The sequence below is a fragment of the Hirundo rustica genome, chromosome 1 (genome assembly GCF_015227805.2).
Source record: "Hirundo rustica isolate bHirRus1 chromosome 1, bHirRus1.pri.v3, whole genome shotgun sequence".
NCBI lineage: Eukaryota > Metazoa > Chordata > Aves > Passeriformes > Hirundinidae > Hirundo > Hirundo rustica.
In genome coordinates this window covers 44,302,242-44,321,963 of record NC_053450.1, presented here as the reverse complement: position 1 = coordinate 44,321,963, position 19,722 = coordinate 44,302,242, and the positions used below count along the sequence as shown (strand labels likewise).

At 41.1% G+C, this 19,722-nt stretch overlaps 1 protein-coding gene across 3 annotated transcripts; it reads left to right on the top strand.

Moving 5' to 3' along the window:
• Positions 1 to 7,869: 7,869 nt before the first annotated feature.
• Positions 7,870 to 19,269, top strand: RNF138 (ring finger protein 138). 3 transcript variants are annotated; one of them, XM_040078998.2, is made up of 7 exons: positions 7,870 to 8,105; positions 9,009 to 9,174; positions 10,669 to 10,784; positions 13,467 to 13,535; positions 14,025 to 14,130; positions 14,921 to 15,028; positions 16,402 to 19,269. In XM_040078998.2, the coding sequence occupies exons 1-7, from the start codon at positions 7,993 to 7,995 to the stop codon at positions 16,468 to 16,470; spliced, it is 747 nt and encodes a 248-aa protein (XP_039934932.1). In that variant the 5' UTR covers positions 7,870 to 7,992; the 3' UTR covers positions 16,471 to 19,269. The 3 variants fall into 3 exon arrangements, with proteins under 3 accessions (XP_039934932.1, XP_039934941.1, XP_039934952.1); XM_040079007.1 differs by having other exon boundaries at positions 7,894 to 8,105; positions 13,470 to 13,535; XM_040079018.1 differs by lacking the exon at positions 7,870 to 8,105 and adding an exon at positions 8,170 to 8,432.
• The last annotated feature ends 453 nt before the right edge of the window (positions 19,270 to 19,722 follow it).

Sequence of the window (19,722 nt, the reverse complement as noted above, 5' to 3'; positions counted from 1 at the left end):
AATCAATTTGACAGGAGATTACTAGTTTTACTGCAGGCCAGATGCAAGCTGAAAGATAACTGAATGTGTTGATGCTTTCATCTTGGAGGTGCCAAGTCTACTGCATTTCCCATTTTATTTCTTACTCAAAAGTGGGTCATACTTGACCTTGCTTCTGTAAAAATATCAAGCCGCAGAAAATACATTAGATACTGGAAAACATATCCATAAATTGCCAGATATTATTTTTATTATTATATATTCAAATTTTCTCAATAATTAAGAAAAAAAATAATATTCTGTCATGATAAAAAGACACTGCCCAAAAGATACTGCTACCTATTCCAACTGTACTTAATATGGCAGATGCAGCTTTTAGCCAAATGAGAAGAATCTAGACAGATCCCAAAACAGTGAATGTATTACATATACATGCATTACTGAATGTATAATGTATTTTCCAGTACCTGCAGAAATAAGTAGAACATTGTCTTTGTCCTTTGAGTGTTCACACGCCTGAGGACACCTATAAGGAATCTGCTTTTCTTTTTCTTCATCACAAACCCAACCCAACAGTTGCTTTGGTAGATTGCTTTGACAGCTGCACTAAGGTCACTGTGTGATGTTCGTTCACATTCTACTGCTTCCATGATATTCGCTTGGCTTCAGCACTCATTTCCACTGTGGGCAGAGAAGCTTCATGCACAGGGATGAATGACATGAGAGAATATGACAAGAAAAATCACAGCTTTTTTTCCCACAGCTCAGCACTCCTTGAGCACCTTAACTTCCATTAAAATTAGCCTACATTCATGTCTGTTAGCCAACACAAGGACATATCTCATATCTTCTGTGGCCCTGTCTTGTCATTTCCCACAGACATCCCCATCACAGCTATCATCAGAATACTGGGTAAAGAAATAAAAGGCTGAAAACAGATAAAAATGAGAATCCTTCATAACCTTTACAAATAGAGCAAAATAAATTTCTCTGAAATATCTAATGTAATTGTTTGTAACATTTAGCCATTAAGTCTTTCCCTATTTTCTTTGACAGAGGTAGCTGGTGGTCCATCATGCTAGTACAAATTCTCCATTGCTAATGGAAATATGTTTTTAAAAGTAATCAATGACTGAATCATCAGCTTTGAGATAACCTATCTCTGCCCACCACTATTTTAAGTGCCTTGTCAGTTACATCTCTGCTCAACAGTTACCCCCTTTCCAAGCCTGGCACTTGGCACCGGCCTCCTTCTGCTGATCATGGCAGGCAGAAGAGTTACTTCAGCCAGTGTTCAGGAATAATTCCGGGGGGAGAAAAATGAGAAAAAAGGATGAAAGTCTTCCTTGCATGTTTCTATGTTTCTGAATTCCTTTGTTTCCAGGATCATTCATTGGCCCCAGAAGCTTAGTCAGCTTTGCACTGTTCCTTCCCAACTGCGATCCGGGTAAGCACGTCTGCCTTTTCCGCTATTCGTCCGGAGGGGGTCAAAGATAGTGGAAAATTAGGTGCTCCTGAGCAGAGACACACAAATATATATGCATGCATGTCTAAAAGTGCAACTGTTTAAGGCAGCCTCAGCATCTCCTAGATGAACTAATGTATTACCTTTTGTTGGATTTGAGAAGTGTTAGGCGGCCTCTGGCTAGAGACTCATGGCAATGGTTTGGAGGCTAGGAAGGAAGGGAAAAAATTGTAGGGCTTCAGCAGTGTTCAGAGTCAATATCCTGAGACACTTAAGTTTTATTTAATCTATCTGCACTGTGTTTTGTTTATTTTTTTTTAAGTGTTTAGGTGCACCCTGAGCAAACAAAGTGATAAATTGGGTTAAGGGTGGAGCAGCTTTTGTGGATGAACCTGAAATTTTTGCAAATTGTTTTTATAGTCAAGTGAAGAAATCACTGGCTAACAGCAAAAGACTGTTTGCATATAATGCATGAGTGCAGTTGTTCTTCACCAATCCTTCTTTCCCTTATATCAACTCTTTTTCCTGCTTCTGACAGTTTTAGAGGGAGGGTGAACAAACTGGCAAAGGGTAATCTGATTTTATATTCTGTTACATTAAAAGGGGAAAGCTCTCAGATAGCATTTGTGAACCTTGTACAGGGTTATTTATAGAAGATTCATCTGTTCCTCAGCGAAACAAAGAAACCTTGTCAACCCTGTCTAAAGTACAGGAATGATCTAAGTTAAAACCTGCCTGAGGGCAAACAGTGTGTAACAATTCAGAGTGTATCCTTGGACAGGGAGCATGTTGGGTCTCTGCTATACTCTATTTGCACCTTGTGCAATCATTTACACTTCTGTGAAACAACTGCAAAATACCACCTTTTGTCTGACTTAAGCTTTGATTGTATTTTATATGGCTCCGTGGAGCTATAGATGATGGTGGCTTCCAAAGAAGAGATTACATCTGAAATCCTGCTCTAGATCGATCACAGGCTGTTAAGTATGTTAGAAATGCTGTTGCAGAGTGCTCTGGCAAGCTTGGCAGGTTGTTTTACAGTGGTTTGAGGTTTTGCCTCAGTATCCAACCCCACTCTCTGCCGGAGCTGCCTTCTACATAGCAGAGCTGGTGGGAGCAATGTGGACTCCTGCTTTAGCAGTTCTGGTGCAAAGATTAGCATTTTAGCAACGGAGAAAATTAGTGAGTTCGCTCTAAAATGGCCAACTGAGTAAAAGTATCTGAGGAAAAGTCTGATACAACTGAAGGTTTCGGTCTGGTACAACAGCTTCTTCCCCTTCCTCCAAAGTCAGAGGGGCTGTCAGTGAGTCAGTCAGTGGGCATCCTTTCTTTTGTCCTTCCATGCAGCTCCAGGCTATTATTTTGAGCTTCAGATCCCTATCTCAACATAATGGAAAGCAGTAAGCAAGTGTAAAGGAAGGCCTTTTCCTCTCCTATTAGCACCAGGAGTTTTCAATAGTGCTCAGACACCTAAAGGGCAGCAAGGCTTTTTCTACATCTCTGCAACAAAATTCACCAAAGCTTATCCGTCATATCTGACAAATTTGACAAAAGCTGAAAAAAGCTTTCAAAAGCAACTGCAGTGACCACTAATTCAATTTGCTGTTATTCCTAAAACCAGAGACGTGGATAAAATAGCCCCAGAGGTAGGTATGCCTTTACCCAAGCCATACCCTGAACCATCAAGGTTCCGCTTGCCATGCAACACTTCCCCTACAACTGCTGCCTAAGCCCTCGAGTGTAACTCTCCATCTCCTGACTTCATCATGTGTTGGACAAATTGACTTGTCTCAACAACCTGGATAGTTTACGGCATCATGGAATATCCTGAGTTTAAAGGGACCCACAGGATCATGGAGTCCATCTGCTGGCCCTGCAAAGGACAACACCAAAATGGTTGTCCCTTATAGGAGCAGCATTAAGTAATCTTCTGTTTTTGGGCTCAGGAAGACTTTCAATAAGCTCTCCATGTGCATATTTGTGACATTGTCCCACAGCAACACTACAAAAATGAAATAATCCGTGCTGTGATGTCAGGTTTTGAAATCACTGACTGTAGGCTTTGCTCAACCCATGGGGAATGAGTTCCTCACTTCTGCTCTTAGTGAATCCTCACACTCGTGGTGCTACACGGAGGCTCAGTTTGTCTGTTTTCAGCACTTTGCTTGATGCAAGCAGGGCTGCAGGACCAATTAGCATAACCGTAACAACATATTCTAAGAACAAATATCCTGCATGTTACACCAGGGATGATGTGGTGCAAAATGTTTATTCTTTTTTATACACGCTGCCTTATTGAAAGACTATTTTAAAGCATTTGGTTTTGTTTCTTTCTGTGTATAGATTCTGTCATTTCTATATTTCTGCAAGTTTAAAGAATATGGCTCAGATGTGTCCTTACTGCTGCACTTATCTTCCTTCTGAAGGAATTCCAATCACTGATATTGCCAAGACAGAAAGTACATACTGAAATTGAACAGAATGCAAAACATGGGTTTGCAACCTTGAACACTAACTGCTGAATAATTCCAGAGATGTATCCATGCAAGTGAACTAACATTATTAAGATCCCTTTTTAATGACAGGTATAAACAGAAATTCCACCAGCATAATGATGGAAGAATAAGTTTTTGTAATTCCTCAAGCGCATATCTAAAGAGCTCTAAAGTATTCTGACAATGCCATTGTTAATATTAAGCTCAGACCTAAACCTATGGGAGCTGAATCTTCTTACCCACTGCATTGGTTTTGACTGGATAAAGGACATTAAAAATACCTCATGATTGTGCTTCATCGGAAGTATAGTACTCCATTGTTATATGGAGGTTCTGAGCTCATGGAAATCAGACAGCCAGTAGCAGCAGCAATATCATCCTTAATGGATCTGTAAGAAAGTTTGGCTGAAGACTACATTGAAGTCAGAATCAGGCCTTCACATTGGAATGTTTTTTGCTTTTAGTAGAGTTGGTTTAGATTTTCATCACAAAAAACAAACCAGATATGATCTGGGAGGGTCCCCCTCTCCAAACTAATTTTTTTCCCTTTGCCTTCTAGATTTAATTTAAAAATATTAAGAGCTGACATAATGGACAAATAAATTCACCACAAACTAATAATTATTTAACCCAAATGGACTTTACTTTTATAAGCTGAATGCTATTATTATATAACATATTAGTGCAATATTGACCCAGTAATAAAATGCTTGAGGAACTGAGCCAGTAGTCAAAGGAGATTCTTCCCTAGGTACAGCCACAATGTTGCAATAAGGTTTGAATTAGAATATATTGAGTAATGATTTAGCATGAACGAGTCATGGTATAAAACAAAACAAGCTGCTGCTTCTCACTGCTCAGGTACGCTTGAGTAAAATGAGACTTCATTTAAGAACTTAGGAAAAATACGTAGAAAAATACAGACCTATATGGAAGCTTGGACTTGCTGCAACAAAGTAGACCTCAGTGTTGAAGACATTTTAAAAGTTTTTTAGCCTAACACAGTAAATTCAATTTGGTAGAAGAATTCTTTGTTGATTTTGTTCTGTCTTGTTTTGGTTTAGTTGGACTTGGTTTTGTTTCATGTAATTCAACATGAATCCTTTACTAATATTTTTAAATTGTAACACCATGCTGCCTGTACCCCAATGGTAGTTGTGTAGCATCTGAACTGTGGCTTCTGTAATTCTTCCTTTTCATGTACTGTCACAGCCCGGCTAGGGTGCCCCTGAAGCTGATAAACATCTGTGGTGTCATCCTCACCGACACAAGCACATACAAGAAGCACTCTGCAGGCTACTTACCACTTAAGGTGTAGCTCTGTGTCTTCTGGCTGTCCCTGTACTGCTGATGAGGTTACTGCCACCAACTGCTGCTAATCACCCACTCAGATTGACTGGTCTGGCTTCCTGCTTCATTTCATGGACGATAATCACTTTAAACAGTAGGGGGGCTTGCCAGCCTATGAACAGCCCAGATAACCCTTAGCAGCAGTGATTAGAGCAGCATAGCAGTAACTTCCTGACCTAGCACAGCCACGGTTACCAGAGGACAACACAACATCTCAAATCCCAGGCCTGTCTGCCCCTGAAAGATCCCTGCCCAAGGAGGTCTGGCTTTTCCACCAGATTTTCCCCCAACCTGAAGCATGGGCAGGAAATACCCCAGACCGGGCAACTTAATTCATTTAGGGCCAAAGGCTTTGGAAGTGCTTCCCTTGAGAGTTTCAGAACTCTTGGTACTTAGAGGCAGGCAAATTTTGTCTCCATAAGGTCTAAAAAGAAGGTATTCAGGGCAGTGATTGGCTTTTGTTCTGTTGTCTCTGCTCTTCCTTAGGAAGATACTAACATTAACAGGTAATAGTCATTGTGAGAGATACCGAACAAGAACAGAGAGCCAACATCCTTCACAGAATCACAGGATGATTATTCTCTCATCTTCACCTGAAGAGTGACCTTAGCTTCAGCTTCACTCCCTGCAGTTCCCTTTCCCCTCCAAATCATGAGCCCAGATGGTGTCATGGGCATTGCCTCTTGCTGCCCATCACTGGCAGCTACAAGAAGCAGCTCTGATGGGTGTATAAAGCATCTAGGCTTTCACTCGGTTTTGAAATGCTGGAGTCTGAAAGCATATGTGAACCACAGCTCTTAATGTTTTGTACTCTCTCTTTCCTGAAAGTCTGACCCCAGGCCAGAGAGAGAGGGGGACCTCCCCACCTAGAGATCCTCCTCTGAACATCTAACTAGACAGCTGCAGCCAAGGAGACAGGGGAAACCAAGATGAAGGATCCATTTTCTCTCAGTCCTGGCACTGGAACAGGTTGCCCAGAGAAGCTGTGGATGCTCAGTTCCTGGAAGTGTTCAAGCCCAGGTTTGGATGGAGCTCTGAGCAACCTGGACTAGTGAAAGGTGTCCCTGCCCAGGGCAGAGCAGATGGAACCAGAGAATGTTTATAGTCCCTTCCACACCAAACCATTTTATAATCTCTGAGCAAAAAAGACCAGGCCTAATCTGAATCTTAGATTTATTATGATTACAACCTTCACAAATTAATATAATTGATTTACCCCATACAAAACTATTTCTTTTTAAAGCATTTTCAACATATTTGTTTTTGTTTATGTGCCAAGAGTTGTGTCCAGATGAGGCCAGTGCTAGATGTGCTTAGTAAGTCCAGATTCTTCTCTACCTGGAGAAGTCTGGGGTTTTTTGGGTTTGTGGGTTGTTTTTTTTTGGTTTTTTTTTTTTTTTTTTTGGGGGGGGGGGGTGTGTTTGTTTTGTTTTGTTTTTGTTTTGTTTTTTATTTTTTGGGGTTTTTTTTGGTCAGGATCATTCAGGAGGCTGAAAACCTGCCCCAGCTCTCAGTAATACCATTAAAACTACTCCATAAAATCACCGCTAGTGCCAGCTACAGAATTTCAGCATCAGTTAGGTTGGAGAAGACCTCTTGAGATCATCAAATCCAACCTATGACCAAACGCCACCATGTCAACTATAGCACAGCACTGATCCCATGTCCCATCTTTTCTCAAACAATTCCCAGGAAAGCTGATGCCATCACCTCCCTGGGAAGCTCATTACAATGTTTAATCATCCTGAAGAATTTCCTCCTGATGTCCAACTTAAACCTCCTCTGGAACAGCTTGAGGCTAAATTCCTCTTGTCCTGCCACTTGTTACTTGGGAGAAGAGGCCAATCCCCACCCGGCTACAACCTCCTTTCAGATGGAGAGAGATAAGGTCACTCCTGAGTCTCCTTTCCTCCAGGATAACAACCCCAGCTCCCTCATCAGCTCCTCGTTTGCGCTCCAGACCCCTCACCAGCTCTGCTGCCCTTCTCTGGACTCGCTCCAGCACCCCAGTGCCCCTCCTGGACTCAGGGGCCCAGAACTGAACACAGGATTCGAGGAGCGGCCTGAACGGTGCCTAGTACAGGGGGACTAGACGATTCGATCTAGCAATAACCCAGAGGCAGCCCGAGCTGTACCACTGTGCAGGTTTCTGAGCTGTACCACTGTGCAGGTTTTTGAGCGATGTGACCGGGCAGGTTTCAGAGTAGCGTCACGGGGCACGTTTCCGAGCGCCGCTGCTCCGCGCAGGGGCGGCGGGGCGGGCGCAGCGCGGTGGGCGGAGCGGGGAAGCCTCACGGACAGGGCGGAGCGGGGGCCGTGTCGTAGCAGCCCCGCCGTGCCGGGAGGCGATCGCTATGGAAACCCCGGCCCCGCCCCCGCCCCCCCGGGTGCCGCTGGGAGCGCGGCCGGAGCTGCCCGGTCCCTCCTCCCCGGGCAGCTCCAGGTAGAGCGCGGGGCGGGGGCCGCTGCGGGCCGCGCGGGAGGAGCCGCGAGGGGCGGCGGGCGGAGCGCCGGCCGAGCTGGTTCCGCCGCCCCGCCGCAGCCCGGCCCGGATCCCACCCGGCGCCGGTGCCCGCAGCCGTCCGCTCTCGGACCCCCGGCAGCGCCCCCCACGAGCGAAGCGGGGCCGGGCTCTCCTCAGCCCGCCGGGGCGGGGCTTGTTCGTCGTCCCCGATCCTGGCGGAGAGGCCCTTGCGCGTTGCCATGGCCGAGGGGGCCGCGGCGGCCCCGGCGTGCTTCAGCGAGGATGATTTTTACTGCCCGGTGTGCCAGGAGGTGCTCAAAACGCCCGTGAGGACCGCCAACTGCCAGCACGTGTGGGTATCCCGACCCCCCGCCCCTCCCCAAGCCTTTTCCTCGCCGCCTCCGGCTCTCTGCCTTGTGCTCCTCGGCTCCCCCCGCTCCCGGCGCACGGACCCTCGGCCTGGAGCCGCTGGCGGTGAGGATGCGAGCCCAGTGCTGCCCCAGCCTCCCCTCGCCTCTTTCTTTTGTAGCCGACGAGGAGCGGTCATTTAGGAGAAGCCCCCCCGCCACCGCCCCGGGTGTCTGGTCGGCGGTGGGGGAGTTCTGCTGTGCTGTCTGAGCTAACTCGCGGTTTTTAACTTCATGTTTTTCCCCGTTCCTTTTCGAACAAGGACGGTACTGTGAGTTGTTCTCTCTTTTCAGCTCATCTATTCAGCATTTTTTTTTTCCCAGAGGGACGTTTGATTACAACGTGTTACTTTGTAGAAAAGCAAAATAGCTTTGGCAGCTGGTGCGTAAGGAAAGAGCTGCAAAAGCTGGTGAGCTGAGGTCGCTGGAAACGCGTGCGGAATGAAGCTTTGCAGTGGTTTTGGCTCTGCTTAAGCACAATAAACAGGAGTTACTTTGATAAGATTGTCCAAAATCACGTGCTTGCTGCACCATTTAATACTTCATTAGCGATCAATCTGGTGTGCAGCTCGGTAATACTAGTCAATAAATAGAGTTTTACCTAGAGTGCATTGCCAAGCTCCCCTGATTTCCATATTCATCATTGTAAGCACCATTATTTCATATTTATTTTAAATATCAAACTTTGCATTCAGTTAACTATTATTCTGATAACGTCTAGTTTTTTGTTTTGCTTTTTGTTTTGCTTTTTTTTTTTTTTCCTAACAATCATCCAGCTCTCTTCAAGGACAAATTATCTAACTCTGTATATTTTGCTAACCTGTATTTGTGGTAACTTTTCAATTTAGGTTTTGCAGGAAGTGCTTCTTGACAGCTATAAGAGAAAGTGGAGCACATTGTCCTCTCTGCCGGGGGAGCGTGACTAAAAAAGAAAGAACGTATCCCAAAAGGGCTCTAGATGTTGAAAACAGTATGAAGAAAGCTTCTGGGGGCTGTAGATGCTGTGAGAAGCAGGTAGAGTAAAACTTTAAAAAAAGTTGAGTAAATTGTTTGTGCTTTTGTCCGGACACGCCTGTGTGTCATTCTCATCTTGGAGCTGAAGAGCCTATAGCAGTTTGAACTTTGCTTTGTAAGGCTTGTGCCTATGCTGGGCGTGCAGTGCCTGCAACCTGTACCTAGCAGGTGTAAACTGAAAGAGCATCTTGAATTGTCAATAAAGGCTTTTTAAGTGGAGTGCCAGTTTTTCCCTAAGAAGATGGAAAAAAAGTGGATATAGCTATAAAAGTGGCAAAAGGAACGTTAAGGAGCTGAACATTAAAATTATAGATATATGGAAAACCTCAGAAACTCTCAGTATGGAAATGCAACTGCTTCGAGCTGCCATAAAATTTAATTTAAAACCAAAAAAAAAGTGAGCTGATTAGTTGCAGTGGCCACATGATCAATCATATGTAATTTCCTCCTTCCCCATCAGTCCTTTTACATTCCTTCCATCTCCTTTCTAAGGGGATCTTTATTTTTAGAACAGTAGGTGAAATCTTGACCCTCACTTGAAACCAAGAGTAATGTCTCTTTTGATATAAACATATGCAGGATTTCAGCCACATTTTTTGTTTATAACAAAATGCATCAAATCCAGGTAGTCTTTATGATGGTTTCATTTTACTTGGGACTTCTGCCAATGTGGAGATCATCACTAATGGAATCCTCAGCTGCTTGCATTGTTCCATGTGATTCATTGGGATGAAAAGTGGGGAGAAAGAAACTGGTAGCAAGTTGGTAAACTGGAAGGAAGAACCAAACAAAATGACTTTAATGGAATTTAGGCGCAGGCATGTGAGTTACGATCTTGTTCAGCCTCTAGACCTGTGAGCACCTTCTGACAGTGCTGTTGGACCTGAAATTCAGATTTAGTGCATGTCCCACACCACTGTCTTCTGACAAATCTCAGCAACTCATTCCCTTAATTTGAATTAAAGGTCAGCTTAAATTTGGGATCATTCACCTATTTTTTTCCCTCCCCTGTCAACGAGTAAAGGAACATACCTAATGCAAAAAGAAAATGTTCCTCTGCATGAGGTAACAGCAGGCCAGAGAAGACTGAAGGAGCAGTAGTGCTTATCCCATCCTCACAGCCACTCTCTGTTATAGCTCATCACCTATTGATCCTGGATCTGGGAGGTGTAGTTCCAGTGACTTTTTTCAGTTAAATGGTGTTTGCTTGCGTCTTTTATCCCTGAGAGAGCTCTCAGATGTCCAGCAGGTTGTGTGCCAATGTTCTCCAGTCTCACAGAGTTACAGTGGCTCTGAGGAGAGAGGAATCGGGGATGTCCTGGTGGTGAAGAAAGTGTTCATGCTCAGGAGGGAGACACAAGTTCTGGTTTCTGCTGCAGATGAGGTCTAAATAATTCCTGCATGCATTGCTTTCTGTTGGCAGAATTATCTCTTCCTTCTGTCTATCCCTGGATTGTTTAGTACGTTTTCAATAATTTGGCATTTTATTTTCAGGTTAGATTTTCATGGATGAGACAGCATTATAAAACGTGTAAGAAGTATCAGGATGAATATGGTGTTTCTTCAATTATTCCAAACTTACAGATTTCCCAAGATGCAACAGGGAACAGGTAATCAGGGTGTTCTATGTGTAGTGCATCTTCTTTCCCCACCCTCTCACCCTATGGAAAGTATTTTTTTCCAGGGTATACCTTCTTCTTGCATTAATTATTATCCATATTTTGTGCTTCAAAATATGAGTTTTTCCAGGTCTTTTTCTCTACTCTTAGCAGACAGAAGAAAACCTTTCTGCATGATGGCTTTGAAATGACTTCTAGAGAATCTCCTAAAAAGTATTTAATATTTGTAGCTTGCTTTCGTTGCCTTGACAGCATTTGAGCAGCTTACTTTGTAACATATTTATTAATATTTATCTCTGGAAAAGTTCCTGTCTATTTTTATTCCCCCTCCCCTTTCCTAAGTTTGTTTTAGTGAGTATCCTGTTTCAAAACATTACTGTGCAAACTTTTGCTTTCTGATTGAATTTATTTTGAACAGATCTCTTATGAAATATATAAGGAATTCCAGTATGTTAAACTCCATAAAATCAAATTACACTTGCCATTTGTTTTCAGGCAGTAAATCTGATCTTTTTTTTCTTATATTCTCACTGATGGTAGGGGTTGGGGATTTTTAGTTAGTTTTGAAAAGTTTTTATTGTTCATTTCATGTTCATTTCACAGAGGTTGTTTTTTGGGTGATTGGTTGGTTGGTGGTTTTTTTCTTTGTTTTGGGTGGTGTTTTTTTTTTTTTTTTTTTTTTTTTTTATTTTTTTTCCCTATTGATTTTCTATTTTTAGCAGTCTGAACTTCTCTGTTTGGTTTTCAACCTGTCAGTCTATTGGAAGTTGAAGCTGTTATTGGAATTAGCTGCAGCAATGTTTCTCCAAAGTGTCTGCATATTCTGATATCACTATTTATGCAGTTTGCCACAGTAGAATACCTGTGCTTTTAATATCATAGGAGCATAAAAAAATTTACTGTTACAATATTTGTGACTGTAAATATTCATGTTCTTAGCATGTCTGTACAGTTTCTTCTGGCTCAGATAGAGGTGCATATATGGTCAAATTTACTTTCTGAAATGTTCTGCTTTACTCCTCCTTTAGGAAAAAAAAATTGTGCTCAGCATAAGAAAACATACCTTGCTGTAGTTGAAAGCTGCAAATTATTTGTGTGAATACATGGCAGTTAAAGGCCTACTTACACCTTCCTAAGTCAAAAAACTTAGAAAGTCCTACTTGTCTTACATTCGTACAGTTCATAATGCATTTTGAATTACTTGGCTGTCACCTGCATTGCCAATCCTGTTGACTAAATGTTGTATTATATACCATTTTCCTGTTAAGTTGTGTACTATGCCACCAAGCATCACCATGGTAGTTAAATTATCCAGAGAGGTCCCAGCTGAGTGGAAATCAGAAATGTCATGCCCATCTATGCAAAGGATCAGAAGCATGATCCAGGGAACTGCAGGTCTGTCAGACTGACTTGGGTGTATCAGGGAAGCAGGAGCAAAACAATGTATGTGCCATCACGTGGCATGTGCAGGAGTACCCAGGAATCAGGCCCAGCCAACATGGGTTTACAAAAGTCAGGTCCTGGTTGACCAAGCTGATCTCCTTCCATAACAAAGTGACCAGCTCAGTAGATGAGGGAGTGACTGTGGATGCTGTCTATCTAGACTTCAGGAAAACATTTAACACCATCCCACTGTTCTGGGGAAGCTGGCAGCCTGTGGCTTGGACAGGTGTGCTCTTCACTGGGTGAAAAAATTGGATGGTCAGGCCCAGAGGTTCAACTAGGCCAGGTACCGGGTCCTGGGCTTTGGTCACAACAACCCCAGGCAGCACCACGGGCTGAGGGAAGAGTGACTGGAAAGCGACCCGCTGGAAAAGGAGCTGGGGGTGCTGGTTGACAAGGGGCTGAGCCATGATCCTGCAGTGTGCCCAGGTGGCCAAGCAGACTAGTGGCATCCTGGCCTTCATCAGGAGTAGTGTGGGTAGCAGGACCAGGGCAGTGATGGTCCCCCTGTGCTCAGCACCAGTCAGTCCATAGTTAGAATCATGTGTTCAGTTCTGGGCCTCTGAATTCAGGAAGGACATTGAGATGCTGGAGCAAGTTCAGAGAAGGGCACTGGGGCTGATGAAGGGTCTGGAGTAGAAGTCCTATGGTGAGCAACCGAGGGAGCTGGGGTTGTTTATCCTGGAGAAAAGGAGACTCAGGGAAGAGCTCATTTCTGCAGTTACCTGAGAGGAGGTTGTAGTGAGGTGAGGGTCAGTTTCTTCTGTCATGTCTTGAAGTGAAAGGACAAGGTGAAATGGCCTTAAGTTGCACCGGGGGGAGGTGTTCAAATTAGAAAGTAGAAACTTTTTTTTTTTTTTTTCTGAGAGCATGGTCAGGCATTGGAATAAATTGCCCAGGGTGGTGGTGGAGTCACTGTCCCTGGAGGTGTTCAAGAGGTATCTGGATGTGGCACGTGGGGATATGATTTAGGGGTGATTATGGTGGTGCTGGGTTGACAGTTGGACAGATGATCTTGAAGGTTTCTTTCAGCCTTGGCGATTCTGTAAATACTGAGACACAGGGAAAGTTTTTAGGGTTAGGATATGTGGCATTGTATGTTGCCTTGAAATTCATGGGACTTAATGCATATATTCCCCTCCCCCACCTCTGTTACTGTTAAACTTTTAAAGTGTTGATAGTTGAGTAAAATAATCTCAAGTTCCATTGTTTTTTTCCCTTCATTTAAAGTAGCAGGAGTGATGCAATATCTGATACTGGCGAGATGGCTAATAATCAAATACTTCAAGGAGAAACAAGGTAGGTTGCTTACTTGTGTATAGCTGTTATTAAAATAGATTCTGATAGTCACAGTGCAACCGTCTGCTAATGCAAAAACCAAAACACAAAAAACCCACGCAAAACCACCAGGAGCTGTATTTATAGAATTCTGTAGTTTCTTGTACACTTGTGTATATTTGTTACAATTTGGGTATTTTAGTACTTTTCTGAAGGATGCACTAAGTGGTGTTACAAGAAAGGAAAACCAGGGTGTAGCTGCAGTGGGAACAAAAGAAGCCCAAGTCTCAGAAGAGTGCATTTAGGCATATCAATTGTAAATGTACTTCAGAATTGCAATTTGGCAGTAGCACTGGCACTCATTTAGATCTGCTACTATGTCAGTGGGGGTATGGGGGGTTTTTGGTTGCTATCAAAGCAAGGGAAAATGATAGCTTCATTTGTATGCTCTCTTAACACTACTTCTGAAACTCTCTTTTCTGTTTAATACTGTTGTATTTCTGTTTACAGTGGACACCCAACCTTCAAATGCCCCCTGTGTCAGGAATCCAATTTTACCAGACAGCGCTTGCTGGATCACTGTAATAATAGACATCTTTATCAGATCGTTCCTGTGGTAAGTAGAGTTGCTTATGTATGTTTCTTAAGCTACTTTCATTGTAATTATGTGGACAACTTTAAATGTGCAGTCGGTACTCTATATCTGTAACAATCACTGTGGTTGGAGGAAGACAGACATGTACTTCATGCAGTGCATTTAAATTGAGGAGCGACTTTGATGTGAAAACGTTTCATGTCCAGCCTGCTGGTTCTAAGGGATTTCTGACTTAGCTGTCGCATTTATCTTGATGTGAAACAGGCTCAGTTTTTGAGCCTGATGCTTAACTCTTCTTTGTTTAGTGGTGTAGGTATGTTTCTATAGAATCCCATTTGTAACGTAGCTACTGTTTCATGTGAAACCTGCAGTTAACTTGAAAAGTAATCCAAGGTAACCAAATGGTCTGAAAGAGAAAAATCTGTTTGGTTTTCTATTATTTTCATTTGTATAGGGTGTGTTACTTTTTCTTTTAGCTTACTTCATCATCTCAGTTGTGTGAAAAATCTCCCAAACATTAAGTAGGATGCAGTAGTTACTTTATTTTCTAAATTAACTCAGACAGATACGATAATCTTCCACTCCTAAGAGAAATACTTTAGAAATTGACCAAGTTGAAAGGTAGTTTTTGAATGTTACACAAGCACACTTAGCAGTATGATTTGATGTTAATGTCTTACTGTATTTTGGTAGTGGATGAGCAATAGACTAGTTATTCCTGTAGAACGTGTCTTTAATGCATTTTGTATTGCCAATAACTTTTTTTCTTTTTTTTTTTTTTTTGTCTCTTCCCTTCCCCTTCCAAATTCAGATCTGTCCTATTTGTGTATCTCTTCCTTGGGCAGATACTAACCTGGTTACTAGAAATCTTGTTAGCCATCTAAATCTAAGACACCGGTTTGACTACGGAGAATTTGTGGTAAGCTTTTTCTTCTTTAATGTGTGGAGGAAAAATTGGTAACATTTTTTCTAAAAAACAAAATGCCAGATAAAAATTTTGTACCTAACGTGTTTTCTGGACATGCTGTGTTCCTATTCTGTATGGAACTTAGAAGCAGATCTATCTGTTCTTAAACTTCATAATCAACATGAAATGCTACTGGGAATAGGTGTTGTCAATAGTTAAACTGCTCCAAGCTGATGAGTTAAGTATTTGGCTTAGTGTTCTCAATTTGAACTATTTATTGCTTTTACTCTGTTTATCAGAACAGTTTATTACGGCTGTTTCTGAGGGAAATAAAATAGATGCTGCTCTGTTTTATGGACATTACTGACCTTTTAATGCAGAAATTGTGAAATTATATTCTCAGGACTCGATGTGCAGCTTAACTAGCTGGTATTGCTGCTACAGCCACTCTTGCTGTATGTTGTGAGAGAGACTGAAAAAGAGATATGTCATTTAATCAGTGTTTAGGTTGCCTCTTTTCAAGCTCTCTTTGAGTAAATGACCTTGAAGTAGATGCAGAACTACATGCACAGATGAAGTCAGTGACTGATTGATAATTAAAGCCAACTATTTGGGTTCTGCATGTGAGATTGGAGAGTTGGTAGCTTTTTCTACAGAGTTTGACAGGTGTTGAGGTGTGCAACAGGTATAGTATTTGAATCACAGGCAACCTCACTGGTTCAGGATGGCAAAGATGATGTCTCTTGTGCCTTGAATGGAGTGAGCTGTCATAAAGGCCTGAAGAGCTAGGAGGGATTGGACTCTTCACCATGAGTGCATGTTTGATGACCTAAAATTGGTGATAGGAATTCTGATTTGAGGAAACTGCCAGAATTGCACTTAAGATTCATCACTCTGGCACATTAAGAACTTGGAAGATATTCCAAAAATGTCCTGCTAAAAGTAGCAGGCTTTTTGTGTTCAGTGTTTGCTTTCTCATTTTAAGCAGTGTATTCTCAACAATCTATGATTACTGTTGTCTTGGGATCCCATTTTGGTTTTATTAATGGAGGATGTTTTGGCTGGTTAGAGGCCCTGTTGAAAGAATTGCGTGACACAATCAGCTTTCCTGAGCTGGCTGTTCTGTAATGTAATTGGGCCAGGGAGAGGAGATGGACCCTTCTGCTTTGAGCCTTGTCCCACTCAACCGATTCTTCTCCTGTCTCATGTGTCTCTTGGAACTTCGTTAGGTAAAAGATTCTGTGCAATATAAACAATGAGCTAGTAGCATAAAGAGTCTTTGTCTAGGTGCCATTTCCTATGTAAAAACATAGCAGGTGAATGATTAATGACTATGCTACATCTTGAGTATTTGTCCATTTTGATGATGTTTTTGTTTTGTTTAGAATCTTCAGCTTGATGAGGAAGCCCAATACCAAAATGCAGTTCAAGAATCCTGTCATGTGAACTTTTAAAGTAGAGTCCCCTTCGTCTTCATACTGATTATCTGAGAGAAAAATTACTTTATTCTCTTGGTGATCCGAAGGTTATATTAATAAAAATGTTGTTCAGTAACCATTTCTCGGGCTAAGCTTCTTTTCACACTCATTAAGGACTTCTGATAAATGATTTTGCTGAAACTCAAGCTCGACATCTTGACTGAGTTCTGCCCCTGTGGAATCAGGGACATTTTTAGAAATTCTCATTCTTGTCTTGATTTTCTCTAACTTTTACTACTCTGTTAATTACTTGTTCATATGATAATTGTAGGATGTTTTAATTCACCGAAACCAACTTTGAAAGTATCTTTAAAAAGACATGCGATGATGCTTTGTTGCACTGTTGGGTTTCTTCGAGTTCAGCTGTCTTCTAAGGTTATCTTATGAGGTGATAATTTATATTTTTTCTCTTCCTGCCAAGGACAGGCATTTGTCCTGCCAAGAACTAATTTTATTTTGATGTTGTGATTTATTTTTTACTATTCCTATGTGACTGAAAATAACAACAGCTTAAAATATTTCTTTTCTATAGATCAACAATGCAGAGCAGGGCTTTTTTTCACCTTTCACTGAGAAAGAATGATGCCATTGCCTAGGAATAACTAAATCTATTTTTTTCTCTTTGGGAATAACTAAAATAGGATGCTTGTTTACTAATGTGATGAGTGAGGAGTAGTCTCTGTACTCCAAACTCCTAAGGAAGATTACGTATTTTCTGAGCAATTCAGGATGACATGCAAAAGGTACACTTCTTTGGCTTATGTCTATGATCAGATTTTGCTGGAGCTTTTTAAGAATTTTTTGTTTTGCATTTGGAATTGAAGTTTTGGTCTGTCCTGTCTTTCATGGAAGGCTGTGTAACTAAATAACTAAACTGGCTTCACACCTACCAAAACTTTTCTTTTCTTAAAGCTGTTTAAAACTTGTACATCTCCTGCATCCAAAGGCTTCAAAAATGCAGCTGAGAAGAAAAAAACTTACTCTGAAATAGTTACCAACGTATTGTAAGAGTTTCTGTTCTGGATTTCCACCTTCCCAGCAAGAACATAATTAAAATTGGAGAAAATAGCAATAATGCAATTTTGAATTTAAAAGGAAAATCCATCTGTAAAAACTTTAAGATCTTTTATATAATACCGAAAGGGAGGAGGGGAAAGAAGCCTGCACAGCATACATTTTGGAGTTTTAAACAGAGAGTATTCTGAACATACACCTGTTGGAACTGGCTACATTCTGTGTTTCCATCACCCATTGTTAAGCTATTATTATTAATGAGCATTGCATATGTGTTGGAAAACATCCCCAGTAATTTTCTTAGTCTAGATGGTGATTTATGTGTAGTAATATCAGCTGTGTAGTCAAATTACAGTCTGCTTCTTGTGCCCTTCCTCCCTGTTCCTCTCCAAACAGAGGTTTTGGTTATTCTTTAAATGCTGAGATATTTCATATTCCAATACTGATAAGGTTGAAATGCCTCATTTTGCAATGTTATTGCAAAACACATTTTGTAATTTGTTTCAGAACTGAAAGTTCTAATTGAGTGTTGGGACTAACCCACTATACATTTTAACTTGACTTTTCTATCTTATTTTTTTTCTGAGCGTAAAACATTACTGAAGGCATTGCTGGCTAAAATTCAGAGCAAGTTGTCTATTTCAGAAATAGCTGCCTATTTCAAACCTTATCTGAATGCTACATCCTTTATATAACAACATTTTTTTGCATTTTGTTAGTTCCCTTCTCACTACAGTATTTTGACAGCAGACCACACTTGGAACTTGTATTCCAGTTTCCCTGTTTGCCCCCATCTATGTCTGTGTATTCTCACTTGTCTGTCAGCTCTAGTGCTTGTGCAACCACATACTGGTTTGGAGTGGTTCACTGAGCCAACAGAAAAAAAAAAAAAAAAATAGATTTTTACTTTTGCTCTGTAAAGCCAACTATGAAACAGTGCCCTTATACAGAAAAGAACATCAAGGTACCTGAAGCTGAAGTTTTACCTTTTTAAAATAAAAACACGTACTATGATGATTTATTACTGCATATATTTCCTAAGGAGTTTAACAGTTACATGTAAATTTAGTTAACTTTTTTAGATTCAATAAAATGTTTATATGATCTGGCAATAAATGCCTACAGCCAATACAGATTCTGATTGCCTCATGGACACTGGAACTACTTATTTCTATTACTTGAATATATCTTGGGAATTGTGAATGAAATTACATCTGTTTTAAAACTCTGGGAAACAATTTTTTCTATAGCAATAATTAATTGTCACTTGATGCATAGTTGCTGAGCATTTTAGTCGTATTTAAATGTTGAGAGACTTGAATACACATTTTAAAGCAACAAATGTGTATTAATGCAATACAAAAATACCTTTCAAAATGTTAATCCTTTTTATTTAAAATCTGTATTGGCAGGTGCTGCCTTGCTTAAGATTTTGTACTTTTAATATTAAGAGATTGCATCCAATATATTCACTAGGTAAGCGTTTAATGAAAATTAAACTATTTGAATATGTTGCTGCTGGTCACGATCTTTCTCATTGAAACTCAGACATGTGCAAAAAGCTGTGTATTTGTGATGGGTGATGCCCAAAACATGAAATCTTTGCTAGAAGATTGCTTCCTAACAATGTTTTCATGTTTATGTTGCATTATGTATGGTTTTGATATGTTATGTTTGAATTGTACCACCTGAGTTTTTTCCTATTAAATTTTTTTATTTTCTATTTGTCTTTTTGTTGCATAATAAAGATGATCAATTCCCTTGGTGCTACTTCTTCCTTTTCAGATGCTTTCAAAAACTTAAATATGCGATCAGTTGTATGTCTACACACTTTTGAGTTATTGGAATGGTGTGTATGCTGCTGGAATTATGAGATGTGACTGGTGATGCATCTGTGAGCTGACAAGTTACCTTATATCATACCTTGGGTATTTCCAACAAGCAGAAAAGATTATAGGTTGGCCCAAATCTATGTTGTACATCTTTTGTCACTTCCATGTTTGTTTGTTGCTGTCCCATGTAATGTTAATAGAGAAATAACATCCTAAAAAGAGAAGGAAGGAGGTATATAACACTCGGGGTAAGTAACAAACCTTGGTTTTTAAAGGCAGGTTTTCTGAGAAGATTTAATGCTTTACTGTAGAAAGATTTGCCAGTAAATTTGGGCTGGTTACAAGTTTTAACCAACAAGGTGGCAGCTAGATGATTTATCCT